Raw genomic sequence first — 24,028 nt, 5'->3', positions numbered from 1 at the left:
ATGGAACACAACACATTTCCAGATTTCCGAGGATTCGTAAACCTCGTGAGGCATTTTGAAGGTGAAAAACAGGGAATGTGAGCTGACTTAGGAATCACACACGTTTGTGCGTGTGCGTTTCCTTTTCAGCTCCCCCATTGGCACCTATGCGTGCGTCTTATTGTAAAAATCGGCACGCAATAGGCCTGAGACGCGCACATAGCTCCTCCCATAGCCTATTGGTGTCTATTACACGCTTAGTGCGTGTAATAGACACCAATAGGCCATGGCTCGCAGTAGCGCGCGCGCATACACCACTCACTCAGTTTGTTTCCTGTCGGGACCGTCAGCCATCTCACAGCCCCATATCCGGCGGATTGAACTGACCTCGGCTCTTTCGAGCTTACAGTTTTTTTTCCTACCCTTTCAGTCTCAAAGATAACTTGCTATGATAGAAATGAAACTGCAAACCTCACAGTTTAGCTGTTCTGCTATTGGCTATTAAGTTGTGACATGCTGTGGGTATCCCACTCAATTAAAGCTTCTTCTCAACTATTGAAGACATGAGCTCTTCTCCTTCATAATGAGGAAATACATTCTACTGTACGCAAACTCGCGTAGGGCAAGTGAGCTTCCCCATGTACCAGTGTACATAGTGATACAATATATTTGTAGATCTTATTTGAAACAAAAAAAAATAGAACAGTTTGGCTCCTTCATTTTGCCCTTCGTCACAGCCCCATATCCTGTCGGATTGACCTGACCTCGGCTCTTCCGAGCTTACAGTACACCTGTCTCTACCCCTCACTGCCGCTCTAGTTCCGAGGTGAACGCTGTGTCTCCTGATCTCCACGTAGCCCAGGGCACCCTGGACATGTTCTTGGCGTGAGAAAGGCGCCTCGTTGGAGTCTGCAGAACAGGGATGTGTGTGGGTAGGATGTTCAGGTTACCAACTGCACACCTTCCTGCTCCTTACTGTGGGTTCGCAAGGTCCTCCAGATTTGTGTTATTAGTACTCCTTTCAGCGAAGTACACATTTATTATTTTTTTGGGAAACATCACTTACAACGCATTCATTACAACGCACTACCATTACAACGCAACCATTACAACGCAAACCATTACAACGCATTGCGCTGGGGGGCGCTCTAGGATGGGGAATGTATTTAATTTACTATCCAACACCTTCCCTACTATCCACGGGGACTGGAGTTGGAATAGTAAATTAAATAATTCACTATCCAGCGCTTAAAAGCACTATGCGTTGTAATGGTATGCGATGTAAAAACCGCGTTGTAACAGCAGGCGTTGTAATAGCCTGCGTTGTAACGTCACCAATCCATTTTTTTGAAACCTGCAATAGCTGCCAAGTGGTCCTACGTCACTCTCGATACCTCCATACAGACCCCGCTGTTTTAGTCAACAACTTGAAGTGACTGACCCCTCCCCAGCGCTACCAACCTGACTTGTGATTGAACTTGACCCAGCTCCATCGCCCCTTAATCACTTAATCTGACAGCTTGAATGGAGATCCAGTTTAACCAAGCTACTTGCTTTGCACGCCGAATACAGCTAAGGGGGCTCTACTGATGGGTTTACGTACTCACTGGTGAGCTCTGCTAAAAATCGTGTTGCCGTCAGAGCAGGACAGGCTTTGGAGTTTCATCCTTCTGGGGTTGGTAAATGAAGACCATCATCTTATTGAAAATAACTTGTGGTGTTACAAATTGCAGCTGTTTTTCAATCCCAGGTGGCGGCGCTCTCAGGGCGTTGGTGGTTGTGTGGGGGCTCAGCTTATTTAATGGGAGAGTACCAGCACTTCTCAAGAGCAAACAGGTCCTGTTGATAGCGAGTACTAGTGCTTCTATATTTCCGTTTAAATCGCTGACTAAGACCAACATTGCATTTCCTCTGGAATCTGTGGCAATGGCACCCTCCTCTTCCTCAAATTCTCTTACCGACATTATCTCCACCTCCGGCAGGATGCAGGGGCCCTGGCTAGCGCTTGCCGACCCTATGCGAGGCTCACTGGCTTGGCAACTCCTTCCGGGCCTTTTCCACCTCACTAGCATTTAGCACTGGTTTGAGGATAAAGCTGTCTATAATTGGTAACTAAACTTTAACACCTACAGAGATTGGGCTTTGTCTGCACCCACAGGGGTATTTGCCTCTCTCTTCTTATGCTAGTGGCTGGGTTAGTATATCATTCCACCTCATATTGACTGCACTGTAATAGATGAGGGAATCTTTTGCATGCCAAAGGTACGCATAGACCCGGCTTGGCAGCTGTGTAGCAAAATATTTCATATTTGGTGGAGTAATTTTCTCTTGCTCGTGTTAATTCATGCCTGGTCGGTGTAGCATTCCACCTCATATTGCGTGCTAGGATTGTAATGATTAACGCACTAATTTACGGCGCAAAAGTACACTAAATCACCAGAATTTACATTGTTTATTAGGTATATACATTGTATGTAGCAAGTAATCGTGTGTGCTTTTACTACAGGGCTCTTTTTGTAATGTTTTAGGACAGTGCTCTAAAGGGAACTATAGAAGTACAGGGACTTACTATTTAGAGTACCTGTTTGCTTCTGAGAGGTGCCAGTACTCCCCAATTAAATGTATTGCAGCATTTCTGAAAAGTGCTGAACTCTCCCTGTCAAATTAAACAAGCAATTTGCAATGCAATAGGACTCGTTTTATGTGAAACTAGTTGAAGTAGCACCCTGCTGCCACACTGACTTCCTGCCTAGCATGCCACACATTTACAAACCAAGGGGTTTGCAAGAGATTAGCAGACTTACGTGCTGTGTAGAATATCATTTTGAAACGTTTCTTCTGGTTTGTGTAAATGGTACTAACCAGATGTAGTCAGATTACATTACCGTCCTATTTAGTGTGTCCTTGGTCATGTATCATCCTATTGCGTCACAAGATTATAGAGTGCTCCGCTGCTGGATCCAAAAAATATATTACTTGTATTTACTTAAAATAAGTACTTTTGCAGGGGAATCATCGGTCAGGAAGCCCTTTAATAAAGGATGTTTGTTACAGCAAATACATCTGCAAAGGTGCAGCTAATCTTAAATTCCATAATGCTTTGCAGTGCTTACTATTATCAATGATTTGGAGCTGGGTATCCATGTCAGTACATCTTGCAAGCCAGGATGTCAATACATCACTGTGTGAAAAGGACTCTATTGCAGCCGTAACAATGGTTTTATTGAATAGTTCACTGGGCCTTCCATCATTTCTTGATCCTGGTCTTCTGTTCCAGAGGTCAAACTAACAGTCTTGGTAAGGCTCACTAAAAGCATCACTAGTTGCCTTCTGGTTAAAGTATGTCTCTTAAGCCGAAGGTCGAAGATTCACCCCCTGTTAAAGCACTGTCTTTTACATCAGGTGAAAAAAGTATTTACCTCTTCCACATTGCACTGAGCGAGTGAACCAGTCCTTCTCAAAGACACTCCACACCATGCCACATAATTCCAGTCTTCATAATTTCGCTCAATTCCACACACTTCCACACCACACAATTCAACTCTACATGTTTCCATTCCACATCACATTAGACAGCAAAACACATAATTCAACTCAACAACAATTACACAGCACACCACATCCATCCAATCCACACCACAAAATGCTACATCATGCGACAAAATTCAAGAGCCCACCACATAAATAAGCTACACAACATACCACTCCACAACACAAAATTCCATTCCGCATAATTATCACACAACCCCCTCTGCACATTACCAGTCCGCTCAATAGCACATATTTACTATCCACATATTTTCACTGCACACCATGCCACATAATTCCACACCATACATCCACTCAAAACCATCGCACAATTCTAACACACACAGCTAACGATTCCAATGTAACCCACATGATTCGACTCCACACCACATACATCCACTCCATACCAAAACACCTACCGTAGGTAAAAAACATTGTCATTTACAACATCAGATCTAACTCTCACAAATGCGAGACCTATTGCATTGCAAATGCTTGATTTCTCTTTCAACGAGTGCTGCATTCTACAGCACGCATTGAAAGAGGAAAATGCCTGTAGTGATTGTTTTTGTGCAGGAAAGTGCCCCTTCCTGCACAAAAACAATCTCCCCATGATGCAGGCATCCTTGCACCATGGTGCAAAGGTGGCTGCGCCGGCGCATGGCAGCTGTTTGTGCGCCAGTGCAGGGGAGAGCACAGGAATGCAACATATCATTGTAAATATGTCATAAATATGTCAAATATGTTGCATTCCAGTGCTCTGAAAGTGCCGCAGTATGGCCCAGCCAAAAGGGCTTGCGGTGCCACGCTGCGGCACCTTCTTGTAAATCAGCCCCTTAGATCACATAGCTCAACAATTTATAAGACAAGGTGTAAATAAAAGTGGGTTGTGGTCTGACACGATCCTGGGGCATACTTCTATTTCTATGTTTATTAATAAGGGCCTCCCGGCGAAAACCATATTGATCCTGGAGTAGTGTTTATGTAGGCATGAATAAAAAGTATACCCAGGATTAGCAGGGTGTACAGTCCACCATACATCACAGAGCCTATGAAGCCAGATCAGCTCATGGATAGAAGCCCTAGTCCTAGTCACACGGGGTGTAGTTTTCGATCGGTTGAATCAATACTATAATCCATTATGCAGTTAAAATCACCCACTATAAAATCAGTTTCCCCACCCAGTCTAGGAGCTCTAAGGAAAGCATATCCAATACCTTTAAAACATCAATTTTTGGCCTGTAAAGTACACATGCAACAAATCTCTGGGAATTTATGTTGTGAAGTATTCAAATCCCAAAATAAGCAATCTGCTGCTTAAATGCAAATAGGAAACTGTAAATGTAAATCCAGCACTTCGAGCTGGAAGAAAAGGCTAAGATCTCTAACTTCTTAGCAGATCTAGAAGCTTTTCAGCTGCTGCAGCTGGTCTCGGAGGGCACTCATGTGGCCGAGCATCTGCTTGACCGCATCTTTTCCAATCTTGGATGCTCAAAAACCCTCTCACCGGTCCCGCTGACATGGACTGACAATTCAGTATTTCCATTCTCTCTACTATGGCAGAGTAGAGCTGACATGGTTCGTCCTGCTGTGGTGGCAAAACGGCCATGGCATAAGCTAGACCGGGAGGTGCTTGCTGCGCAGTTAGCGGAACATAGACCCCAGCTTCCCACAGATATCGAGGAGGCGCATGCGTGCTTTCAGGACTGGCTGGTAGCTGGTCTGGATAGCTGCATTCCAGCAAAGCGGGGAGGTAAGGGATGTGGGCCATCTAATCCTGGGTTCACAGATCTACTAACGCAGGCAAAGAAGGGGTGCAAGCAATTGGAACGTGCCTGGCGTCGCTCTTAGGAGCCGTCGGCCAAAGCTGTATATCGAGGGGCAGTCAAGGATTGTCACAAGCTTATCCGCAAAACACGGGCTGAGTTTGTTGCTGATAAAATCCTGACAAGCTCCAACCCTACCAAAACCATCTTTAAATTGCTTAAAAATATGAAGAGTGCAGGTCGGACCAGTGTCTCTCCTGTAGTGTCAAATCATCATTGCGAGGCTTTAGCTCTCCACTTTGTGGAAAAAGTGGAGTTGATTTACCTTGGGCCTCTCTACAGGCAACACCCCTACTGAAAACGCTGTGCTAGCAGGGTCAGACAATGGGGTGAATAATGGCTTGTTATCCCTGCCATTGTTGTCGCCTGAGGAGTTTGAGATCATAAGTGCTAAAATCAAGTCGGGCTCACCAGCTGCCCCGCTGGCGGCAAGTTATTTTCGCCAGCTCCAACCTCTCATCTCCCCAGTGGCTCTAGAACTGATCAACCTTTCACTGAAATCAGCCTCCGTCCCAAGGGCGTGGAAGCATGCTAAAATAATTCCATTGCTAAAAAAGCCATCACTTGACCCGGACGACCCAGGCAACTCTCGCCCTATATCTCAGCTCCCTTTTATGGCAAAAGTGGTGGAGGCACATGTAAATTCCATCTTGTCTAATTATATCGATGAGCATAACATCTTTGACCCATCCCAACATGGGTTTCGCCCCCGCCACAGCATCGAGTCAACTCTTCTTGCGGTCACGGAATCCATCCGTAGCAGGTTGGATGTAGGTAACTCTGCGGCCTTGGTCCTATTGGACCTAAGTGCTGCATTTGATACGGTGTCACATGAAATCCTTCTTCAAAGTCTCTGGAGGATCGACATTAGGGATGTTGCCCTGGAGTGGATTCGGTCATTTTTGGCCGGGTGGTCGTTCCAAGTGTCTGTGCTGCCGTTCCATTCCCAGTTGCATGCCCTGGGCCGGGCGTATCTCAAGGTTCCATCCTGAGCCCACTTTTATTCAACCTGTATGTGGGACCCTTGGCGGAAGTGGCCAGAGGCAGGGGGCTGTCCTTGGTGTCGTATGGAGACGACACACAGCTGTTGATCGCTTTCTCTAAAAAATGCCGTACCAATCTAGAGAATTTTAAGGATGATCTATCAACTATCTCGGACTGGATGAATGCTAATTGCCTTCAACTAAATGCCAGCAAATCCGAGATTTTATTGTTTGGGAAGGACCAGGAGCTCTGGTCAGAGCCATTGTGGCCTGATCATCTGAAACCCGCGCAGTCACCGAAGGAGACGGTAAAGAACTTGGGTGTTTGGTTCGATACTGGATTAACCTTCGATAAGCGGACAAGAGCTGTAGCCGCAGTGTGCTTTGGGCTTTTGAGAGGACTGAGGCCCTTGCTTGGCTTCTTTCCTCCCAAGGTACGCCAAACCATCTTGCAGGCTTCCATCCTTGCGAGGCTTGATTATGGCAACGCCTTATATTTAGGTGCCAATAATGCTAGCATCAAGTGGCTGCAGAGGGTCCAGAACTCGGCAGCTCGTATGCTGGTAGCACTCCCAAGATCTCACTCAGTGGCCCGGGTGGTTTTGAAGCTGCACTGGCTGCCAATCAAAGCCCACATTCAGTTTAAGGTATTATGCATTGCGCATACAATTCTGTGGCTTTAAGCCCCTATGGGGTTATCAGGGTTACTGAAGCCCTATTTGCCCAGACACGCACTGCGTTCGGCTAAGCAGGGTCTGGTCTGTGTCCCTCGAGTTAAGAAAGCAAGGGCAGGAGGTCGTTTGTTTGGCCTTCTGGCAGCCAAACTGTGTAATTCCCTTCCAGTAAGCCTACGAGCCACCTCCAATCTTCTGACATTTCGGAAGTCCTTAAAAACTTGGCTGTTCCCCACTATCTGATCTGATATTTGATGCTCGCTGTATCTCCCTGTCTCTTGTCAGGTCTCTGGTTGCGCTGGGACGCTGCGTCGCTGAGGCAGCCATGCGCATTACAAACCCTGTATAAATAAATAAAATACATTTACCCCTTTCAAAGCTCGTTACTTTCCCAACTTTTGCCTAAATTGGAATAGTCAGGCTGACTCCTTTGAAGTTCTACACTTTTGCTAGTCTAATGTTTATATTACGGATAACACAATGTATTTATTATTTATATAAATTGTATCTACTTAATTAAGAATGATATTTGTTTTTATTAGTATAGTTATGTTAATTGTAATTAAGTTACTGCTTATATGTATTTTTTTAAATTGCTTAAATATTATTTTTAGACTTCTGATTTGTATTTATATTTATTATTAATTACAACTATTTTATATTCATTTTAATATTAAATTCGGTTGCATATATGTTTTGGTTTTATATATATTTATATTCCTTTTTTTTAAATTGTTTATTTTTTAAGAATATATATGTATATTACATTTGCATTAAATATGAAAACTTGTATTATTATTTAGCATGTTAATATTAATAAATAAAGTATATATAATGGTGTAAATATGAATTGTTATATATATTTACCTTATGTTCATCAATATTCTGTTCCACAAAGTACTTGACTCAATATTTTGGTAGTTCACAGGGCCAGATCCAACAAATGTTCGCGCAACGCAGCAAGACAACTTGCGGCACTGCATCAAAGAGAGGAGGCATAAATGCACCATATCTACTAGGATATGGTGCACTCCTGTCCTCTGCCTGCACTCGCACACAATCTGCAGCCTAGCGCCAAAGCATTATCCTCTTTCTAAGGGTGCTGCAATGCAGAACCCTTAGAAAGCAGAAACAACGAGGATAAATAAAGATATTTCTCCTTGTTTCACCTCTGGTGGGAAGGTGTACAATTCAGATGCATTCCCAGTTTTAGCACTGTCAGTAATGCTTCAGAATCCATGGTTAGATGCATGGTAACACTCATGCTCCACCCTCATAACGCCCCCCCCCCCCCACCTCGTAGAGTAACTCAAGGCAGAGACCTCCGCTGCCTTGCGTTACCCCAGATTTACCAAGCCACGCAGGGCTACGCAAAGTGGCCTTGCTTGGCTTGAGAAATGGCATTCAAGGATTTGCGTCACTCTGCATCCCGTGGGTGGCACAAGGTCAACGCAAAACCTGAATAAATCTCGGCCAAATTATGTAAACAATATTTTTGACAATGTCTTCTGGTATGACAATATTCTTGTTCTCACTATTATGTCATACAAACCCTAAATGTAGAATCGTAATCCTATACCTGTTTTTTACTTTCAGGTTTATAGTCCGAGAATTTCATTTTGATGAGAAAGAATTGAAGTCGGAAAAAGAAGAGCTAACACGATTAACTGCTGATAAGAAGCAACAATATGTAAGTCTGATCAAAGTGGAAAGTTCTCTAGTTATGACCTCCTTCCCAGGAGGTTAGCCACAGTCTGTCTCACCTTCGTTTTGTAATTTTTTCACAAAAATATTCTAACCCCATAATATTTCTGTTTCAAGGGTCCATTATTGCGCTGGTTAAAGGTGAATTTCAGTGAAGCATTCATTGCGTGGATTCATATGAAAGCATTACGGGTTTTTGTTGAATCTGTTTTGAGGTAAGTGAACAGGTCTGTGCATACGTTATTAATAAAATGTCTGCAATTACAACATTTATGTTGAGTTAGTTATGAAGTGATCTATTTTACTGTGATGCTGAGTGATGTGGTGTGCTAGCTGGGTACTCAGGGGCAGATTTACAAGAACTGACGCATCTCTGAATTTTAGCAGGGATGCGCCAGTTAACTTGCGTGACGGAAAAATAGCCTTGCGCCACTATGGATGCGCCGCATTTACAATGCGCCGAAATGTGCGCAAGGATAGACAGATGCGTGACACATCTTGTCGGCGTAAGGGCAGCGCATTGCTGGACTTGTGTCGCAAGTAGGACGCAACTCCAGCAATGGTTAGGAATGCCTATTCCTAACATCCTGCATCACTCCTTATGCTTTCTTCAAGCAGCTGCAAGGTTTTGACACAGTGGCGTCGTAAAAGTGGCTTAGTGAAATCTTGTAGATTTCACTGTGTCTCTGTTACATGGCTTCCTTGCAACAGAGCGCCCACCCTGCATACATTATACCTGATGCAGGTATAATGTAGCGCAGGGCTTTACAACATGACGCATCTGCCTAGATGCATCACGTTGTAAATATGTCGCATTGTGGCGCATTGTTTGCGACGCCGTTTCATCATAGAAGTGACCCAATGGCAGCTTAAAGTCGGCGCAAGGGGCTTGTAAATCTGCCCCTCAGTGTAAGTCAGTAAGGAGTAATACAGGAAGTTTGTCCCCAAATTGAAGTTTACATTTTTTTATTAAATAGTAACTTTACATAAATCATGGCAAACACAGGGGCATATTTACATGCCCCTAATGCCAGCCGACCGTCACTTTTAGTGAAGTTGTGGTGTTGATATGGGCATTGCCTTATTTACACATAACGTGGCTTAACGCTGCCTTGTAAATAAGGCACCCTTTCACGCTATACCTAGCATGAAAGGGGAGAGCAATGGGTGTTGCGGTGGGCGTTCCACCACACCACCCATTAATTTTGACGCTGCCCCATATTTACAAGTGTAAATATGAGGCAGTGCCAAAATTAACAGCCTTATTCATGAAGGCTAAATCGGCTCGCAAAGGGCCGGATTCTGAGAATCCGGCCCTTTGCGAGTGCGATTTTTGCATTTGGGATTCAGCATCCCAAATGCAAAAATCGGTAATTGCTAAATCGCTAAATTGCGAGGAATTACATTTAAGGAATCTCTATTTGAGATTCCTTAAATGCAATTCATGAAGCATTTGAAAATTGCGAAAATGCAATTTTGGGCCGCTATTTACCGAGAGGTCAGACCTCTCGGTAAATAGCAAAAACTTAGAAAAATGCTTTTAAAAGCATTTTTCTAAGTTGCATGTTGCACACACACATGTCCTTTGGACATGTGTGTGCGCAACACCTGTTTCAATTTGCATTTAAGGGGTGCTACAGGGTGTCCTTTGGACACCCCTGGCACCCTTTAAATCGCTATCTTATTTGCGAGTAGCAAATTGCTAATCGCAAATAAGGAATACTCCCCATGCATTCCTATGGGCCTTTTGGCCCATAGGAATGCATGGGGAGTTATTCCTTATTTGCGATTAGCAATTAGCTAATCGCAAATAAGGAATCAGTGGGAATCGCAATTAATATTGCGATTCCTACATGATTACCGTTTTGCGAGTCTCAAATAGCGATTCCTTATGATTCGCTATTTGAGCCTCGCAAAACGGCCCGATCATGAATCAGGCTGTAAGACCCAAAAAAACCTGGTCTTACCCTAGCGAAACCCGAAGAAAGGCTGTATTTCTCCTCGTTTTTGCTGTTTCTATCAGCCTTATTCATGAAGGCTAAATCGGCTCGCAAAGGGCCGGATTCTGAGAATCCGGCCCTTTGCGAGTGCGATTTTTGCATTTGGGATTCAGCATCCCAAATGCAAAAATCGGTAATTGCTAAATCGCTAAATTGCGAGGAATTACATTTAAGGAATCTCTATTTGAGATTCCTTAAATGCAATTCATGAAGCATTTGAAAATTGCGAAAATGCAATTTTGGGCCGCTATTTACCGAGAGGTCAGACCTCTCGGTAAATAGCAAAAACTTAGAAAAATGCTTTTAAAAGCATTTTTCTAAGTTGCATGTTGCACACACACATGTCCTTTGGACATGTGTGTGCGCAACACCTGTTTCAATTTGCATTTAAGGGGTGCTACAGGGTGTCCTTTGGACACCCCTGGCACCCTTTAAATCGCTATCTTATTTGCGAGTAGCAAATTGCTAATCGCAAATAAGGAATACTCCCCATGCATTCCTATGGGCCTTTTGGCCCATAGGAATGCATGGGGAGTTATTCCTTATTTGCGATTAGCAATTAGCTAATCGCAAATAAGGAATCAGTGGGAATCGCAATTAATATTGCGATTCCTACATGATTACCGTTTTGCGAGTCTCAAATAGCGATTCCTTATGATTCGCTATTTGAGCCTCGCAAAACGGCCCGATCATGAATCAGGCTGTATGTGTGTTCCATTATGCAGCATACATAGAAACAGCAAAATACCCGTGATTGTTTATATGCAGGAAGGTGTCCCTTCTTGCACATAAGCAAATCTTTTTTTTTAAATTATGCGTTGCAACTTCTATGTGTGCTGCATTCTGCAGCATACATAGAAGTTACAGAACGCCATTGGTGATTGTTTATGTGCAGGGAGGGACACCTTCCTGCACATAAATAATCTTTCCCTGCAATGCAGGCTCCCTTACACAATGGTGCTGGGGGGCCTGTGTTGGCACTAGGCTGCTGCAATTAGCACCAGCGCAGGGTGAAACGCAAGGCTGCACCATATTCTTGTAAATATTGTGCAGCCCTGTGTTTCTGAAGTGGCAGAGCCCGGCGTTAGCCCAACAAGGCTAACGCCGTGCTGCATCACTTCTTGTGAATATGCCACACAGTTTCTAATTTTGGGGCTTAATAATTAGCTTGTAAATCACAAAAAGAAAAGACCCTTGGGAAGACCTATTGTTAATAACTGGAATTCCAACACACTCCATTCATACTATTGTCAAAAGATCAGAATGCCCCTGGTGCATATTCAAGATTAAAACCCAAAAATTCTAGTACAATTTTATTGATACAAATAAATAAATCACTGTGTTAAAAATATTCCTAGACATACACAAACTACTTAATCAATAAAACAATATATTATTAATCAGAGACAAAAAAGTGCATCATGTACGAAAACATCAAGAGTTATTAATCTGATTAGAATCTAAAACATTGTGTCCCATTAGTGTCAAATAATGGCACCCTAGTGGTTCCTCGGATTTAAATCAAACTAATAGGTGTCGACACGTTTCGGTGTTGTGACTTGATGAGCACCACCTTTATCAAGACGAGAGTAGTATGTTGTCTCTTATTCAAATCAAAAACTTCTAGATATAGATAATAATAGTGATACAACTGGAGGATCATCCAAGTCTTCACTACACTGTTATTCAAACACTGAGATAAGTAGATTAAAACATTTTAAAAACGTTATCTTCTTTTCTGCACAATGGCTGAAAACGATCAGTGGAGTGTAGCATACATCACTAAACATAGTGCTTGTTGTTTCACCCTTTTTTAAGGTCTATTAGTGGGATTTCCAAAATATGCCTCCTTGAAACTAAAGTTGTACTTCTGTTGATAGTTTGCTAACATAATCACCATCAGCAGAAATTACAAAACAAAACTAACAGTTTCAAGGAAAGTGCTTCTCCACATAAGTCAGTTATTACATTAAGAATACAGGGCCATATTATCAAGAATGGCGTTACAATTATCGCCGCTATAGCGGCAGGAAACTGCTGCTAAAGTGGCGATAATGGGCTGTGAATTCCCATAGTAGCCCAGGTTCACACCAGAACCTGTGCTTCTATGGGAACTCACAAGGGCATATTATCAAGCCCATTATGGCCGCTTTAGCGGCAGTTTCCTGCCGCAAAGGCGGCGATAATTTTAACGCAGTTCCTTTATAATATGCCCCTAAATCCCCAGACTCAAAACTTGAACATTAGTAGTGGGGCGGGGTGTGTGTATGTTTCTGTGGGTCTGTGTCTGAGTGTGTGTACGCACGTGCGCACTCAGTGGCATTTTCCTGCCGGTATAGCGGCGATAATTTTAACGCCGTTCTTGATAATATGGCCCACAGATTGTTATATTTATACCAATTGCACCCAAGTAAAAAATTGTAAAACGTAAGGCGTTCTTGTGCTCCCAACACTTAGCATAGCAGTAGCGTATGGAGCGATTAGGAAATTTGCCATTTTCTGTACAGTGGAATGTAAGTTGTCTACCAAGGACTGTTGCAAGTGTTTTCGGATATAGCATATCCTTTTGTTTACCCTCTAATCTAGTGATTATCTGTGATACCAGCAAGAACAAGCAAAGATGGCTGGGTGGTAATTGCGCTGGGTTATTGTGATAGCGAAATTAATATGAATAGTACAGAAAGCTCACAGGATAAGGTCTAGGCCATCCATCTGCAACCAAATAGTCATGATCAAGTCAATACCTTACAAACATAAATACAGTGTATATACTGAGCTAACAGAAATAAAGGAGTGTAAATAAACAGTTAACAAGTCGTGTGTCTCTTCTCTTCTTTTATTTTTGCAGTGATTCTTCTTAAAAAACTCTAGCCGTTGCCAACACGCTTTTCGTCTTTGGTGGTAATAGACCACAGACTTCTTCAGGGCTAAAATTAGTTTCAGTTCTTTTTCTTATAACCCAAATAATGATATGCTTGCAAGTGCGATCTCAATAACACCAAAATATGTGTTTCCCGGCTCTGTGTAACCGCAATTCAAAATTATACTCCAAGTGTGAGGAGAGACCATGTGTTCTTCCTAAGGACGGAGTATCGTCTCGTGCAGGAAAGGAAAAACAGGCATAGCTCTATTTATCGCATAAGGAAAGAAAAGTTACTAAAAAAAATTTAAGTGACCTGGGGGCATATTAACAAGGCGGCGATAAATACATTATCGCCGCTTTAGCGACCAGGGGGCATATTACCAAGCAATAGCGATAATTATCGCTATTGCTTGGTTAGAGACAAAAATTTACCGCAGCGCTGCAGCGATTTTTACCGCAAATAAACCTTGGTATTAACCCCTTGTATGCTGATGACGAACCCCAGCCGTCATGCACTACGGTGCTCGTGTGCTGATGACGGCTGGGGTTCGTCATGGCCCGCCCCTGTTCTTTTGTTTACCGCACAGCAGCGGAAACGGGCCAGCAGCGAAGGGGTTAATAAGGTTTAACGCAAATGTGGTAAAAATCGCCGCAAAGCATGAATATCGCTGAAAAGTCAGCGATATTCATGCATTAGCGAGCTAATGCTCTGAGCCATGTTATCCACCTCCCATTGGATAACATGGCTAAGAACTGCTCAGGGCAGGTGTTAGCTTTTGGAGATATTCCCGCTTAGCGCGAATATCTCCAAAAGTTGGTAATAGGAGATAGCGATGTTAGCGACTGTTTTCAGTCTCTAACATCTTGGCACGCCCACTTTGCATCTCATTAGTGATAAATATCACTGAAATGCAAAGTGGGGCCCAAGATGGTTGCTATCTCCTACTAGCTGTCGCTAACTGGTGTTAGCGGCAGCTAGGTAATAGGGTGATAATTTTATCTCCGCTTTCTTGGCTTTTAAAGCCAAAAAAGCGGAGATAAACCCCCTCGATAATATGCCCCCAGGTTTTTTAACGCCTAGCCTCGCATTGCTAATGAGATGTAAGGTAGGGGTATGGTAGGCGTGTCTGGGAATACTTCAGGGAAATCTATCGCTAACGGGGCTTCGCGATATTAACAACCAGGCCTGGGCAGTGTCAGCGTTGCGATTTATATCGCTAACAGGGGCTTAACTCAGGAATTTAACGTCTGCTAAATTCCTGATTTAGGCATACCTGTAATGGGGGGTGGATAATGTGGCTAAAACCACAGGCCCTGTCAACGAGGTTATCGCCATTTTCAATGGATTTTCGCTCGAAAACGAGCGATATTCCATTGAAACTGGAGATAATCGCCTCTATCGCTGGTATTTTTATCTCCATGGTGTTAAGTATTGTTAATACAACTCTAACAAGGAGATTATCACCAGCGATAGCCGGTGATAGATTTCCTTATGCTAACAGCGGTCAGCGATAATTATCGCTGCCGCTTGTTAATATACCCCCTGATCCCTGCATGTATGTCAAGGACGGTTTAAAACAATCGGTTCCAATGACAATTATAAGTGTTGGCACAATGTAAGTAGAACTGCTTTTGAACAAAAATGTTTAGCAATACATATATGTATGTATTAATATACAAATCCAGCAAAGACCTAGCTGGGGAGCAGCAGACCACTGTACATTCATAATTTATTAAGATCCTGCCAGTCTGGTGGGTATTTTCACTTTTAAATTACACAACTATATTTTCAAATTTTTATTTAGAGGGATATTAAGTTACTAAGGTTACTGCCCCTATATTGTGCAAGATATATTAAGCATAAGAGTATGCATTACTACAAAGTCGAGGAAGAAAATTCAGAGGTGGCTCCAGTAACATAGTTTAGGAACTTGTGGTGTTGCGAGTCGAGATGAGTTGAGATCGTAGGGTGCAGGAATCAAGCAAATCTTGGACAAAATCTTCAAGACATAGTAAGCTGTCAAGAAAAGGGGAACTGCTGTATGGTAGCCACCCGCCACGTTGATTTAATTGAAGATTTACTTCATTCCTGTATCCATACTGCAATCGTAACTGGATCTCTACCCTTTAGTCATAATATGACAAGTTTGAAAGCTATACATTACTGGAGTCATATTGTGATTTTCTTCCTGATCCTCTACATTGAAGCTATGCAACCTCGTATACTTACAATACCTTGCCTAATATAAAGGCAGTAACCTAGGATTGAGCAACATTTGGTACCTGCTACGTGTTTGTTTGGATTAAAAGTGAATCCAACTAATCAGCCTTGATGAAGTCCAGTGTAGACGCAACACCTGTTTTGCTTTCTCTTACATGTTATGTCGTGCCACTACCTGTATCATCTCTTCATACACTGAGGAAGAATAAAACTATTAATGGATTTACTCATTAGTTACTCAAAGTTACTACTTTGATACTTACATTGGAGTATGCCCAACTTTCCTTTTATATACCAAATAGCATTTATCCCAGGGCATTGTGCAACCTGGCATCAGTATGCTAATGGGGGCTCATTTATGAGCCCTTGCGTCACTTTTGCACCACTGGGGGCTCATTTATGAGCACTGGTGCGTCACTTTTTGTGACGCACCAGCAGTGTAAAAAATGCGCCTTGTTGCGCCACATTTACAAAGTGACGCATCTAGGTAGATGCGTCACTTTGTAAACCCCTGCGCTACATTATACTTGCACCAGGTATAATGTATGCAGGGGGGTGTTCCCAAGCAAGAAAGGGTCATAGAAGTCACGCAGTGAAATCTACCAGATATCTACGCTTTTTTGGCATTAAAAGCCAAGAAAGCGGAGATAAAATTATCTCCCTATTACCTAGCTGTCGCTAACACCAGTTAGCAACAGCTAGTAGGAGATAGCGACCATCTTGGGCCCCGCTTTGCATGTCAGTGATATTTATCACTAATGACATGCAAAGTGGGCGTGCCAAGATGTTAGCGACTGTACACAGTCGCTAACATCGCTATCTCCTATTACCAACTTATGGAGATATTTGCGCTAAGCGCGAATATCTCCAAAAGCTAACACCTGCCCCTGAGCAGTTCTTAGCCATGTTATCCAATGGGAGGTGGATAACATGGCTAAGAGCATTAGCTCGGTAATGCATAAATATCGCTGCCTTTTCAGCGATATTCATGCATTTCGGCCGATTTTTATCGCTTAGGAGATAAACCTTGATAATAGCAAGGTTCCTAAGCGGTAAAAATCGCTGCAGCTCGGTGATAAAAATATTGCCGCTAAGCCAACATAGCGATAATTATCGCTAGTTGTTGGTAATATGCCCCTTGGTTTTTCAAGGTTGCAAATGTGGAGTCCTGAATAGTCTGGGAGAGATTTCAATGAGCAAGGTGTCCACAATACTAAAAATAAGAGCATTTTTAAAGAGAGCTGGAAGATCTGATGACAAACCCCAACCCATAGAACATTCCTCGTAAATGACAGCTTGTCTCTCATGGGATCCTCATTAAAATTCATGGGGTCTCATTTATGAGAAATGACGCATCAGCGATGCGTCACTTCTCAGTATGCACTCCTTGCAACATTCCTGATGCTTCATATTTAATGTATGACGCATCATGTCGCAAGGAGTTACAGATACGTCAGTATTTCTGACGTATCTGTAAGCGCAAAAGTGACGCATTGCTGGAGTGTGTCACAAAAGTGACGCAACTCCAGCAATGCAATGCATCATTTCTCATAAATGAGGCCCATAATCTTTAGAATATTTCCATGACCTTGCACGATCCATCGTAGAATACAGTTCCAACACTTTTGAATTGTGACCCTCTAAGAAAATGAAAATAATATATTTAGGGCCCAGTACAAAAATAAATATTGGGCCTGCAGCAGCTTCACTGTCAATTTTCTACCTGCATTGTTACTGCTCACAACTTTCTACTCTTGGGATAATGTGGCCAAGTGCTCTCGACACGTGAAAATGAAGATAAAATGCTAAATTAATTTGGGGTAATAATGGCAGCTTTACTACCGTTAATTTTTGGAAATAACCCAATGAACCTGTCTATTTCACTCATTTCAGGTATGGGCTGCCAGTGAACTTCCAGGCAATGCTCTTGCAAGCAAACAAGAAATCTACAAAGCGCCTAAGAGATGTTCTAAATGCCATCTTCAAACATTTGGACGAGGCGGCGTCATCTGGGATGATAGATGTACGTATCACATTGTTCTAGTTAATGATAAATCAAGCTATATTTCCAGGTACGAGGAAGGGAAATGCGCGACGTCGGATACGTACAATTGACAGAGCTGCAGTAAAATCTTTGTTTTTGATTGCAACTTTCTTTTTGGGAAAGTACTTGGGGGCATATTATCAACACAGGCGATACAATTATCGCCGCTTTAACAGCAGAAAACTGCTGCTAAAGATGTCCTTCACATCTTACATGGGCTTCAATTGGAATCCCATAGAGCATAATATCAAGCACATTATCGCCTTTTTTTGCAACATTTTCTGCTGCCAAAGCAGCGATAATTTTATCGCCTGTCTTGGTAATATGCCCCTTGGTGAGACTAAAACGTGGAATTACTTCTCTAGTGAGTCTTGTGAATGTCTGCATCGAATGCTGCGGTCACAGGCAACCAAAGTGCACATTGAGCTACCTTCACTCCTATGGAATGGTGCTGCTGTGCTACTCCCGCAAGGAAAGAACAGACATTCGGATATCCGTGCCAAGATGCAGGAGATCTTTTTGGCATTTTATTCACACTCAGGGGGCATATTAACAAGCCCCTATAGCCACCATAAGGTCACTTTTTGTGACGTTGTGGTGGCAATAGGGTCAGCACCCTATTATCAAGGCAGCGTTAAGCCACTTAAGTGGCTTAACATTGCCTTGATAATAGTGCTCCTTTCACACTAAATTTAGCGTAAAAGGGGCGTGCAGTGGGTGTTGAGGTGGGCGTTCCACCCATTGAATTCGACGCTGCCACCTATTTTCCAGGGTGGTGATAATAGGTGGCAGCGCCAAACTTAAGACCAGGATAATCCAGAATTATGCTTTATTTCTCCTCTTTTTTGCTTTTTCCATGTGTGCTGCCTTGTGCAGCACACATGGAAAAAGCAAAATGCCATGGTTTGTTTATGTACAGGAAGGTGTCCCTTTATTTAAATGCCATTTTGCAACTTACATGTGTGCTGCATAAAGCAGCACACACGTAATTTACAAACTGGCATCTTAGGTTTGTTTATGTGCAGGAAGGGACACCTTCCTGTACATAAACAAGCCTCCCTGCTCGCAGACACCCTTGCACTCTGGTGCAAAGGTGCCTGCGCTGCCGCTAAGTTGTAAAACGTAGCCCCACCGCAGGGGGAAACATGAGTCTGCACCATATCCTTCAGAATATGGTGCAGCCTCGCGTTTCTGAAGTGACGGAGAGAGGCATTAAGCCAAGAAGGCTAACGCCTCTCTCCGCCACTTCCTTGCTAATAGGCCCCAAATTAGTAGATCTAAACTTTACCTTATGTAGTGCTATGTTATTGGTGTTTGTAGTGCACATGACTGGGACTAGTGTGGTATCAATGCATTGCCAGGTAGATCTGGGAAGAAATAGGGTGCATATCATCAAGGAACGGTATTAAAATTATTGCTGCTTTAGCGGCAGGAAATTGTCACTAAAACGGCGATAATGGGCTTGATAATATATTGTAGAGAATTCCAATAGAAGCCCATGTTAACACCAGAACATGGGCTTCTATTGGAATTCTCCAGGTCATATTATCAAGCCCTTTATCGCCGCTTTAGCTGCAGTTTTCACGCAGCGATGCGTCACTTTTCATAAATGAGGCCCCTGGTCTTAACTTGGCGTAATGAGGGAAAAAAAATTATTTCATTTTTGCATAAAGCAGCACATATAGAAGTGACAAAACTGCATTTAAAGATTGTTTATGTGCAGGAAGGGACACCTTCCTACACATGAACAATCTTCCCCTCAAAGCAGACACCCTTGCACCATGGTGCAAGGGTGCCTGAGTTGGCCCTACACTGCTAAGTGTAGCGCCAGCGCACAGTGAAACACAAGGCTGCACCACATTCTTGTAAATATGGTGCAGCCCTGCATTTCGGAAGTGGCAGAGTGAGGTGTTAAGCCATGACGGCTAACGCCTCACTCCGCCACTACTTTGTACATATGCCCCGCACTTTCTGAAAACAGACCATTTTCATTAAAAACATTGGAAGAAAAAAGGAAATGGACTTCCCTTATTCAGTGAGATGAAAAGAGCAGGCAGCTGAAAATAGCGATCAATGGCAATGAAGTCTAGAAACTGATGCCTTATATTTGGAAAAAACAATTTACTTTAGAAAATGCAAGCACCAGGAGGCTAGAGTGAAGGAGGGAAGGAGTGTGCAGGTGAAGGACATAATATGGATTCTTATGGCAGGTGGTACCTGTTCAGGGCATGGCAATGTTGGTTAGCCTCATATAATCTGGGCAAGGTGAGGAGATGGATGCTGCTCCTAGGAGTGAGTGATACTAATGGGATGGGACGTCGTAGCACATTCATTTGAGGAGAAGTGCTTTCAAAGACACCCCTTGAATTCATTACCAAATATATCCATCAGCGCTACCAAATATATGAGCAATGGTGCATAAACATGATAGCATCTGGTTAGAATGAACTAGATCAAACAACAAATGTCAGGAGAAAAACAACAGACAGACACACAAACACTCCCTCCCATACACACTGTGCACCCAAAATAATAAGATCAATATAAGCACCTTTCAGTATTCCCCATTGGTGCAATCTGATTCCTCGCCAAAATGGAACCTCCCCTACATAGACGTTTGCAAATGACCAGCACTATACCCAGGGCTTTAAGTGGGATGAAAAACTAGGGGTGGGGCGGGGTCTCTCAAAGGGGCGTGGCCAATGTAATTAAGGGTGTGGCTTAAAACATAATCTAATAAAAATCTGTGTTTAGCATACTGTGCCGCCCGACTTGTAATTTGCTGTTTCTGTCATTGTATCCAGATATATGATACAACAAGTAACATCATACCTACAACAAGTCAGGCTATTGACTTTGTCAATGGTTGTTAGTTACATAAGATAAATAAGCAGTAACTATGGCTTGTATATAATATTGAAAAAGCCTCCACTTGAAGCCCTGGTGACACCACAACATGTTGCTGCTCCTGAGTTTCAGAGAGAGAAGGGAAATCCAGAAAGAAAATTAACCTCTTTAAAGGATTTCCCTCCCCTACAAGGCTCACCTGGCATGACGTCATGCCCTAACTTCCCCACTACTGAGAAGTGAGCAGTGTGAGCATGCACACATCGATGTGCCTGCTGCCACTGCCGTCCGGAAAAAATGGACAGCCTGTGCCAGGGCTCAAAACAGAGCCCGATAGGGACCTGTTTCGAGGCCCCCTATAAAAAACTGATGGTGCTTAGACCCGGTGAGACCCAGCCAACTTAAAGCCCTGACTATACCAGTAATGCACTACATGCGAGTTGCATCCGGCACACAACTGAACAGTCAAGGCCAGGATAACTTTCAGTTCACATAGCACACACTGACATGTAATGAAAACGTAAATAACAAATGAATGTAACCCCACTTCTCTCAGCTCTTCAGTTTTAAAATTCTGTATTTATTTTGTCACATTTGTTCAGTTTCAAAGACAGAGGTCACATTTCAGGCCCCACTCTGTTTGGTCAAGTCGGGCCGCCGTACACAGAGAACGGCTCCATGGTACAACGATGAGCTGCGGGCGGCTAAATCGGAATGTAAGCGCATGGAGAGGCAGTGGAGGGTGGCTTTTTCGAGTCTAACTAGACAGGAGAATTTAGTGAAGAGGCGGGCTTACCATGGGTTGATTAGGAAATCGAAAGCCGCCTACTATGCAGATAGGATTAAGGAGGTGGAGAATTCCGCAAAGGAATTGTTTAAAATCTATAAATCCATTTCGGTAGCGAAATCCTCCGTGGTACAGGGGGACTGCTCCTTGGACTCTTGCAACCATATTGCGGATTACTTTGCAGAAAAGTCGCAAATATCTATCAATCATTCCCGGCCCAAACCACAACAGGGTCTGAGTTTGTTGAAGCTACGGTGGGAGTTAGGGGACAGTATGGCTTAGCTAACCTCACTACCCCCCTCCAGAGATGCTGATACAGATCTGCAGATCGGTAAGGTCTGGCTCCCCGCGGGATCCTGCACCACCAAAACGGCTTGTGAAAAGCCTGGTGATCTTGGAGCCCTATATTAGGCACCTGTTGGAGGTGTCTTTTAGGACCCACACTGTACCTATAGGGTGGAAACAGGCGGTAGTACTCCCTCTACAAAAGAAACCGAACATCAGTTTAGAGAAACTGGAGAACATCCGCCCCATATCACTCCTACCCTATGTAGCCAAAGTAGCGGAGAAGGTCATGAATATCCAGCTGATGGAATTTGTGGAGGAGGCGGCCCTCCTGCACGCCACTCAGTTTGGATTCCGGCCTCAACATTCCACCGAGTCGGCCCTACTAATGGCAGTCGAGACCATCAGGCAGGGAGTGGATGAGGGCCAAACCATGGCCCTGATTCTGCTGGACCTAAGTGCAGCGTTCAACACTGTAGCACATACCACCTTGCTACAGTGTCTGAATAAAGGCGGGATCTCAGGCGCTGCACTGAAATGGATCCAGTCCTTCCTAGTAGAGAGGGGTTTCCAGGCCAGGCAGGGGGACTGCTACTCCAGAGTGATCAATTTGGGTCAGGGCGTTCCTCAGGGCTCGTCCCTGAGCCCAACCCTTTTTAACCTGTACATGTCCCCGGTGGCCACCATCGTGGAGACTCATGGGCTGCGTATAGTGTCCTATGCTGATGACACGCAGCTGGTCATCTCCCTATCGCGCGCGCCGGGTCTTGCTGCGGACAGTTTCAGAGCTTGCATGCAGGAGCTGGCAGCCTGGATGTCTTCCAACTGCCTGAGGCTAAACGGCAGCAAGACAGAGGTGCTCGTGGTGGGGGGGGGGCCCATCTGTGTGGAATTCAGCATGGTGGCCACCCTGTTTGGGGTCGGCAACGACACCTTGTCAGGAAGCCAAAAATCTTGGCATCTGGCTTGATACCGACCTGACATTTAGGCCTCAGATCAACAGAGTGGTGGGGGCATGTTTTGGTGTCCTGAAGGGCCTGCGGAAGGTTCTTGAGCTCCTACCCACGGAGGCCCGAAGGATGCTGGTGCATGCCCTGGTAACAGCACGCTTGGACTATGGCAATATCCTTTATCTGGGGGCCACAGAAAGGAGTCTCGACCGTCTCCAGGTGTTACAGAATGCCGCGGCCCGCCTGGTTCTGAGGCTGCCTAGGAGATCGGCCTCAAAGGCAGCGCTCCGAGCTCTTCACTGGCTGCCGGTGAGGAGTAGAATTGAGTTCAAGGCTCTGTGCACGTGCCACCGAATCATGGGCGGTAAGGCTCCGGTGCCTTTACAGGATCTCGTCACCCGCTATGAGCCGCCTCGAGCATTGAGATCTGCTTGCTCTGGGTTATTGAAGGTCCCCAGAGTGAGAAAGGCCCGCATGGGGGGCAGGTCTTTCAGGTTCTTGGCTGCCAAAAGCTGGAACAAGCTCCCGCTGGAACTGCGCCTCGAACCCTCTGAGTCAAGATTTAGGGGCAGACTGAAAACCCATCTGTTTGTTCGGTAGACTGGCCCGATATTAAGCTGCGAGGATTCTGTCATTACCACCCACTATAGCGCGGAGACACGCCGTTGAACGTATTCAGGCGCTTTATAAACTTGCCTATTATTATTATTATTATTATTTGTCTGCTGAAAAATTGCTGCTTCTTGTCTTTTTAACACAGGGACTGGTGTTTACAAACTCCTCTCACTTTGCGGTAAAAGTGAATTATGTGACTATTTTGTTGGCGTACAGGCAGTGTGAAAGGAAAAGCTGTAGGATGTAATTGTTTTGTAACACACAATAAAATGTAAATACCCGTAAATGAACGGCACACATTCAGCAGCTAGGACAGCAAAAATGAAGCACATTGGGGCATATTACCAAGGGGGGCGATAGGCAATTATCGCTGATTTAGCGGCTGTTTTCGGCCGCTAAGCGGCGATAATTCTATCGCCCCATTAGCAAGCTGTCGCTAACTGATGTTAGCGACAGCTTATAGGCGATAGCGAGTGGTTTGGGGCCCGCTTTGCTTGTCAGCGATGTTTATCGCTAATGACATGCAAAGTGGGCGTACCCAACCAGTTAGCGACTGAAAGCAGTCGCTAACGTCGCTATCGCCTATTAGCAAGGCAGGCGTAGCGTTGGAAATATTCACACTAAGAGCGAATATCTCCAAATACTAACACCTGCCCAGACCATTTCTTAGCCATGTTATCCAATGGGAGGTGGATAACATGGCTCAGAGCATTTTGTCGCTA

General features: G+C 44.0%; 1 protein-coding gene across 1 annotated transcript in view; it reads left to right on the top strand.

The window, feature by feature from the left end:
* ATP6V1C2 (ATPase H+ transporting V1 subunit C2) overlaps positions 1-24,028 on the top strand; it is a 290,949-nt gene that overhangs the window by 253,148 nt on the left and 13,773 nt on the right. Inside the window, exons 10-12 of the mRNA XM_086926336.1 lie at positions 8,587-8,680; positions 8,812-8,909; positions 17,672-17,801. Coding sequence (XP_086782462.1) covers positions 8,587-8,680; positions 8,812-8,909; positions 17,672-17,801 — 322 coding nt within the window. The remainder of the gene's footprint in view (positions 1-8,586; positions 8,681-8,811; positions 8,910-17,671; positions 17,802-24,028) is intronic.

This window comes from Lissotriton vulgaris, chromosome 6 (assembly GCF_964263255.1).
Source record: "Lissotriton vulgaris chromosome 6, aLisVul1.2, whole genome shotgun sequence".
In the NCBI taxonomy this organism is placed as follows: domain Eukaryota; kingdom Metazoa; phylum Chordata; class Amphibia; order Caudata; family Salamandridae; genus Lissotriton; species Lissotriton vulgaris.
The sequence above is the reverse complement of the archived record's forward strand: the minus strand, read 5'-3'. Positions and strand labels throughout refer to the sequence as shown.